General features: G+C 32.6%; 1 protein-coding gene across 1 annotated transcript; it reads left to right on the top strand.

The window, feature by feature from the left end:
* The first annotated feature begins 4,916 nt into the window (after positions 1 to 4,916).
* LOC140886956 (ACT domain-containing protein ACR8-like) lies at positions 4,917 to 8,124 on the top strand. The gene is made up of 7 exons (XM_073293919.1): positions 4,917 to 5,160; positions 5,845 to 5,890; positions 5,981 to 6,095; positions 6,243 to 6,310; positions 6,430 to 6,996; positions 7,102 to 7,206; positions 7,298 to 8,124. The coding sequence occupies exons 1-7, from the start codon at positions 5,099 to 5,101 to the stop codon at positions 7,661 to 7,663; spliced, it is 1,329 nt and encodes a 442-aa protein (XP_073150020.1). The 5' UTR covers positions 4,917 to 5,098; the 3' UTR covers positions 7,664 to 8,124.
* Positions 8,125 to 8,628: the final 504 nt, after the last annotated feature.

Genomic DNA, 8,628 nt, shown 5'->3' with positions numbered 1-8,628 from the left:
TGCTAAAATAGAGTGTAGTATTAAGCTTAATTTTTTTTCCGTAAAAACATCCTCTTATTCAATTGTAATGTTTACATAACATGAATTCATGATTTTTCGACATGCTGTAATTTGTGAAGAATGAAATGATATATTTGACCTATAAACTTTTTCCTTGTATGTTTATATGTATATTTGTGGCAAATTTTTATTTTATTTTTTTTGAAAAAGCTTTATTATCCATTGTAATGTTTTTTTTAAAAAAGAAAAGAAGATAAATTCTCTTTGGAGATTTGAATGTTGGCGCGAGATTTAAGTGGTCAAAAAGCATTGTGCAGATAAAGCATGGACGAAGAATTTGGCGGGTGTCTCAATGAGACAACCTATGACCGGTGACTGAGCTGTCATCTACGTGTCGCTATCAATATTATAATTATAATAATAATAATAATAATTCTATACTCCCATAAATTCACCCCTTTACGCCTGCAAAGGCCACCGGAAATTTATTTTATTTTAGCCCTTTTTATATCACACACTTTCGAAACGTGAAAATATTTGGCGGGGCCCAATGAAACTTTACTATTCCCCATAACAGCAAAGGGGTTACTCTGATGTAAAGATCAAATATTTTAAAAATTAACATAAATTAAAACATATATATATATATATATATATATAATTTGAAAAGAGCAAATGTATATTATTTGCAGCGGTGGCCCAGTGTATAATCAATAATTGGCATTGATGGAGGCGCGGGAAGAGCATTGAACCAGGCCACCCCCCTTCCCGCCAAACATTTACGGTGCCAACGGCGGCGAACGAGCTAGCTATTATGGTTGATGCAATTGGCTTATTTAATTGACATGGGACATGACGAAATCGTGAGACATATATTGCGAAGATCGTGAGGTGGGACATTTATTAATGCGTATGTATAGGCAACTACATGCTTTGTATTGCAATTAATTATTGATATTTTTTTAGAGCACTCTCTGAGCAAGCGTAGTGGCTTGTACAAGAAAAAAAAGTATAGGGAATTCATTATTGATTAAATAAATAAGAATGGAAACGAGTAGTAAGTCCCTTTAGATCTCGATGATTTATTTTTTTTTCAAAAAAAAAAAAAAATACGAGGAGTGAGATATACATGGGATTTTATTGTAGTGATTGGGGTGGGGAGGCACAATATATGTGGGCGCGTCCTTTTTGGTCGTGGGTAGTGGCAATGATCTGATTTTAGGGCATGGCATGTCTTTCAATTCACGTGATTGCGGCGAACTAAGGAAACTTATAATTGTAAAATATATTACTCCCGGGAGTCTTATGATTAGGAAGTATTTGTAATTATTAAAAAAATTGTGATTTTGGGATTTTGATTTAAAAAATGGTTTTGTGTTTTTTTTACATTTACATTTTGCGTTGACTTATATTTAATTTAATTGAAATTTAAAAATTTGTCATACATAATTTTGATTCTTTAAAAGTGATTTTCAACATCCACTATAATAACTTGTTTATCAAATATCATCTGTGATTTTTTTTAAGTAATCATTTGTGATTTTATCTGCTTCTATAAAAGTATAATATTTGCGATGACGATCTATTGAGAAAATTTAGAGCATTATTGTAGTCTTAATCTTAAAAATTCACTTGATCGAAAAAATGTAAGGAGTGTTTGCAACGAATTAATGTAACTTGAATCATCACTTTTTTTAATTAAAATAGTTTTTTTTAATCATGGATCAAAATCCAAAAGTCATTTACATGCATATATAGTAATTCTAGAATTGATAACTCTTACTCCCCGTATTTTTATCTAATAAAAATTACACTTCACATTAATTATTTTACCCCATCAAACCCTTTTTTTTTTTCCAAATACTTCGATAGAGATATTTTTTTTATTTTATTAAAAAACTAATATTATGATAACTTGTTCACCAAATACTCCAATTAAATTGATCAAATTGTCAATTTTTCATTTTCAAGCACTATCCACTTATAATTTTTCTCACTTCTTCATTATATATATATATATATATATATATATATATATATATATATATATATATATATTCACTCGTCTAAAAATATTCTTTTAGAAATAGTCACATGAAGTTGCTAGAGCTAGCAATGTAATTATTTTTTTAATTATTAGCAACAATAAATCACATCGAAATAAATATATATCCTATTTAAAATATATTTATTGGAAATTGGAATACTTCGATGAAATTGACCAAAGTTAATTAGTATTATAGGACACCACAAAAAATAATAATACTTACATGCTTAAAACATTGGAGCAATTCACTTAATTAATTATCTGGCTAAAAAAAGAGAATTAATTCATGGTAGAGAGACAACGGCCTCTCTGATAAAGAAGAGACAAATTTCACATTTATATATGTATTCTTCAACTCAAACGAAAACCTAGCTTGCCTTTGAAAAATATCCCTGGTTGAATTTAAGGAATTAATCTGGAGGTGGATTAACATAATAAAGTAGCAATTATAATAATTAATTAATTGGAGAGAAATTAGAAAAATGATAAAATATAATGAGCAACACGAGAACGTGTTTATGAAGGGGCATGCACGTGCTTGTCAGACGAAGGGAAACCCCATGTTTTAAGCTGATTTTATGCGTTAAAGCATAGTCGTGCTCCTGCGTGTCGATCGATGTATGGCCCAATATTTAAAGGAATCCCATATTAATTTATTATAACACCTAATAATAATTTAATAATTTTTTTGATGTCAATAACTTAATAATTTTGAAAGCGAAAACAAAATAAAACCCGACATACGTACATAGTAGTGTGGTTCCACGACTCCTTTGTGACTTTAAAGTCATGCTCGTATACTTGTTCGCCATACCTCATTATATTATTACCACTAGCAACCATGCAACTGATTTAAATACATTTAAATTAATTCCAGTCATTAATGGTAATTAGACCGTTTAAATATGAATGAATAATTACTCGGAATACATGCAACAGAGAAACGTAGAATCAATTATCTTGGATTAATGTCCATTAAAGATCAAGCGTTTTTTTTACTTATCCGTTGATTATTATTTGAATAGATAGATAGATATATCCGTTGCATTTTGTTATTAAAATTTCGAATTGTATCGTATGATTTATTGGATGGAAAGTTGAACATCAAAAATTTAATTTTAAGGCTCCGTTTAGTAGCCTATATTATTAATATGTGTATAAATTATCCTATTAAATCTCACGTTCTTCTCATCATATTATTTATCTATCTATTAATTATTTATTTTATATCAATAAAATCATCAATTATTTATCTTACATCAATCAAATTATTTAATTTAAAATTACTATATTACCCCATATAAATAATATTATTCATATTTTATTTATTGTTAAAAAGGTAAAATGATAATCTGTCATTTTTTAATATAAAATTTTATCAATCAAAGCAATAAATTATAATCCATCAATCAAATCAAATATTATATTCACTATCATTATTTATTTATTTTTTATTAAAGTATATTACTTATCTATGTATTATTTATCTCATCATATCTATCATAATTTTAATATTTTTTTTATATATAACTCATATATGATATTAAATTTTTTATTACATGCAATAAACTAAAAATTAATGACATTATGTTGAATAATATCAAGTTAGGGTTTGTTATAAGCGACCGCAAAGATGAACGCCGCCGAGAAAAACAAGAAACCCGGCCGGGAAAAGGACAATTAACCAGATAAAAAAGCCGATTCCAACGGTGTCATCACGTGCATACGTCATCACTGGTCGGCAAAATCTCGCCTTAATCTCTAAGTCAACACTCACCCCACCATGCTTGCCACGTGTATTCACTCCTTTTATCTCGTGCCCCCATTTACTAAGATTCCGTTCCCATAATCCCTAAATTACTTCAATATTTGATTTTATGACGTGATAATATGTCCGTTGTTAATCAATAGTTTGAAAATTATATTAGTCAGTAAATCGTATTAGATTATTCTTATTTATGCTCTATATCACTTCAATTTTTTAGTACATATTATCGCTAAGGTGCGATTTCAATTCTAGTACTTTCTTTCTTTTTTTAAAAAAAAAATGCACTGCTGCCATTCCTAATTAGGGTCTATATACTCACAAATCACAATAACTTAGAAGTTTCAATAAACGCTTTGTTTAAAATGAATTGGGAAAGATTGAAAAATAAAAACAACTATTTAAATATTTGGTAACAAAATTTCGGAGTGATATATTTTCATCTTTATTTATGGGGGGAAAAAGATTCCTTGGAATCGCATCGTAGCCAAATCTTTTTAACAACTTTATAGACGTTAGTTTGCAATGTTAATTAATTTCCATTTTGAAAAAAAAAAAAAAAAACATCAAATCCCATAAAAAAATATTCTATTTTTCACAATTCCAATTCGATTGAGTTGAGTGCACGCAAAGCACAAAACTTTAACAGAAGTGTCGTCCACGCTGGCAATCCGGTACACCTCCCCATGTCCCAGGATCTAGACACGTATCAATCCATTGGTACTTAACTTATCAACAATTAAAGTAAACTTTAATTAATCTTCTCTATTTATATAAAAAAATATTTTTGGTAAAAAAATAAAAAGAGATCGAGTTTAATCTCAAATCTCTCGCATCTTGTAATAAGTTTTTATATTACCATAGATGCAAGGAAATTAATTATGTTCTAAGAAAATAATTGCCAAATTTGGTCAGCACGGGCAGCCAGCATTAGTCACGCATGTGATTGGTCGAGACGTTTCTGAGTGGACCCCACATCTAAGAAACTAAAAAAATCCCATTATTATGGTAATTTTTTCCATAAAAGATTTAATCATATTTAATTTTTAAAATAATTATTACAATATATAAATACTCTCCTCCTCTGGAGCGAACCCAGAGCAATTCCAGTCTTCTGTGGATGTTTTAGAGAGAGAAAATACTAAACGTGATACGTCGCCTTGTCAGGGCTTTCCAAAGAGAGAGAGAATAAGGTCTACAGTATCAACGGAGGGAGGAATTTACGGTTTTGTATGTTTCGGGAACTACTGATTTTTTGAGATATTTTGAAAAAAAGTTGAAGAATTATGGAGTGGCCAACGTATTTGGATGAATACGAGAAGCTTATCACTAGAATGTCTACCCCAAGGTTTGTTTTCTTCACCATCTTTGTATGAGTGAGTCTACGTTTTCGGAATTTGGTTTTTGTTTCTCCTTTTTGGGGGGGAATTGTCTGTGCACCGCACCGTTCGGGATTTTGAATTTGGTTATCCAATTCTAGGGGTGTCATTTTGTGCTTACTGTGAGTTATCTGGGTTGTAAAAAATTTTCTGGGTTCGATTGAGTTTGAATTGTACTCTACTTTCCCCGCGGATATTCTTGTGAAATTTATTTCTGGGTTTTTCTGGATAAAGTTGCTCCGATATGGTTGGTGGAAACCAATTTTTCTGTATTTTGTTCAAAATATTCTTCCTGGTTAGGATTCAGTTTTTTTTTCCTCCTTAAAATTACAGCAATTTTCTCGGGTTTTGTAAGATCTACTTGATCTAGGAGATTTTATGGTTCCTCGTTTATCTCCTTCCGCAAAGATCAACTGTACCTAGTGTACAAGGATTTGATTTTTCCAGATTTTTCAAATCTCCGGAGAGTCAATTCTTCACTCATTATTTAATTGAAGAAAACTCAACTCGATTATTCGAAAATTTATGCAATAATGGAATTTCGCCGATTTCTTTCCTTTCAAGTTACTCTGACTCCGTCAATCTTCAGTCTTCAATCTTGATAAAATTCCAACAATACCCTCCTCTGACTGTTTCTCCGTCGCATCTTGCAGGGTCATGATCGACAATGCCGGTTGCGCAACCGCCACCCGAGTTATGGTAAGCCGCTGATTAGTACAAAGTAATACAATTAGTTTGTTATTTTAGGAATATATTTTGTGATTGATATTTGTTTATGTTTTCTTGCAGATTGATAGTGGGAAAAAGCATAGGATTCTGTTGGATGCCGTTCAAATTCTCACAGATTTAAATCTGTCAATTGAGAAGGCTTATGTTTCTTCGGATGGCCTATGGTTTATGGACGGTGCGTATCTAACACGCGCCGCTATGCTTTTCTTTCTTTTTTTTTCGTCCAACTTTTAATTGCCATTTAATTCATACAATGAATAGGCTTTATTGGATTTTAATAACGTTCTAACTCTACGGTTTCATTTCTTGTGAAAATCTGCAGTTTTTCATGTGACTGATTTGAACGGAAACAAATTAACGGACGAAAGCGTGTTGAGTTATATTGAACAGGTAATCAATTATCTTCACTTTTTTTTGGGTGATTTATCAAATTAAAGTTTATTCAAGAAAAGGTCGACAAATTTAATTTAATCCGGTGTTAAGCGATCCTTTTGGCCTTTGTATTGCAGTCTCTGGAGACAGTTCATTGCCGAAGATCAAGAAGTTTCAATGGTTTGACGGCATTAGAATTAACTGGTACAGATCGAGTCGGTCTGTTATCTGAGGTTTTTGCAGTTCTATCTGATTTGAACTGCAATGTGGTGGAAGCTAAGGTCTGGACTCATAATGGTCGAATTGCTTCCTTAATTTACCTAAAGGATGATCATTCGGGATCACCGATCGAGGACTCACAAAAACTAGAAACTATCGAGGCCATGTTGAGGAATGTTCTTAAAGGTGATAATGATATCCGAAGTGCGAGTACCGTGGTTTCGATGGCTGTCACCCATACCGAGAGGAGGCTTCATCAAATGATGTTTGCTGACCGTGATTACGAAAGGAAACCAATCATCAAGACTAGTGAAGATTCCCCTGTTGTCTCCGTTCAGAATTATTTGGAGAGGGATTATTCGGTTGTAAATATTCAGGCCAAGGATCGGACAAGGCTTCTGTTTGATATCGTCTGCACTCTGACAGACATGGAGTATGTCGTATTTCATGCCACAGTTGACACAACCGGAGATAGAGCATCCCTGGTATACATATATTTGAACTTTTGTTGAATTTGTTTTCGTGGTGTATGTTATTATTGTGTGATTAGAGGTGAAATGGAATGAAATTTTTTTTTTATTGTTGTTTAGGAATTCTTCATGCGACACATGGACGGAACCCCAATCAGTTCAGAAGCTGAAAAACAACGCGTTGTTCTTTGCTTACAAGCTGCAATCGAAAGGAGGGCATCTCAGGTCTGAAAGTGATTCTATATATAGTTGTACATTCGATAAGTTCTCATGTCTTGTTCGTGTATCTTAATTGAACTTTCTTGTTTTATCACAGGGTGTGAGGCTTGAGTTGTGTACACCTGATAGAAAAGGACTACTAGCTGATGTAACTCGAACATTCCGTGAAAATGGGCTAAACGTGACAAGGGCCGAGATATCAACTACAGTCGAAACGGCGCAGAATGTTTTTTACGTGACAGATGCCCTCGGAAACATTCCAGATTCCAAGATCATCGAATCTGTTCGGCAGAAGATAGGCTTGAGTAATCTGAAAGTAAAGGAACTTCCCTTTATACATCACCAAAAAGGCAAAAAAGAAGAGGGCGGCACGATGGGTACAGGAGGAGCCATGTTGTTCTCAATCGGAAGCCTCGTGAGGAGGAATCTATACAACTTGGGATTGATCAGATCTTATTCTTGATCGATAAAAAAAAGGAGCTATTTGTGAGGCGAGAGACATATTCTTTGCTTTGAGGGTTGGTATAATGAGCTGGGCATGCATTTTGTACATAGTAAATGGCATTTACTTGCAGAGGGGGATTTATTTGGTGATGGTAGTTAAAAGTAGTTGGCTGGATAGGTTGCGGAAATATATACTACACATAGTATGGTAGATGCAAGGGGGGCCCATCTCCCCCCATTCTTTTCCTTTTATTTTTCAAAAAAAAAATATTGGTTTGTTAGAGGGGAGAAATTTGAAATTGGTTGGAGGACATTGTGAATTCTTAGAGTGAAAAGTCTTGGTGGGTGGGTGGGTGGTCATTACTTTAGAGTACCTGTCTCCCTTAGCTGGCAGAAAAGAGATAGTAATGGTCGTAAAGGTTGAAATCTTTGTAAATATTTCTACTCTTATTTTCAAGTAATTTTCTTTTACTTTTCCAACTTTCTGTTTGATCATTCCACAATTCTTTCTTTGTTTTTACCTAAAGGAGGTGACCCATGTGCACTACACCTGAGTTTAATCGAATTTCATTGAGTTCACACCAAAATCAAAATACTTGAGCAGCAGATTACGAGAAGTTATATCATCCAATAGACAAATTTGGTTTCGTCAATTTAATAATGTAATGAAATAATAATCTAAATGGCGGTGAGGGATCTGTGGGCCGTTAATTAAAACGAGGTAGGCTTAGTCAATTCTGCTTTAATAATTTGCGTATGTCCTCGAATGCTTGACTTTGGCGGGAATTAATTTGACTTCTGACTTTGATCAGATATATTGTTCATTTCATCAAATCGCATTAAGATTACGTTCCCATGTATCAATCTAATCGCATAATTATTCCAAGTTATTCAGCACTACTTCTATAAACCCATTCATACATTTTCTTTTCATGTCCTTGAATTAAGCAATACTTAATTATTAATACGATTCAAATTATTTAA

Source organism: Henckelia pumila, chromosome 1 (genome assembly GCF_033568475.1).
Source record: "Henckelia pumila isolate YLH828 chromosome 1, ASM3356847v2, whole genome shotgun sequence".
Lineage (NCBI taxonomy): Eukaryota > Viridiplantae > Streptophyta > Magnoliopsida > Lamiales > Gesneriaceae > Henckelia > Henckelia pumila.
The sequence above is the reverse complement of the archived record's forward strand: the minus strand, read 5'-3'. Positions and strand labels throughout refer to the sequence as shown.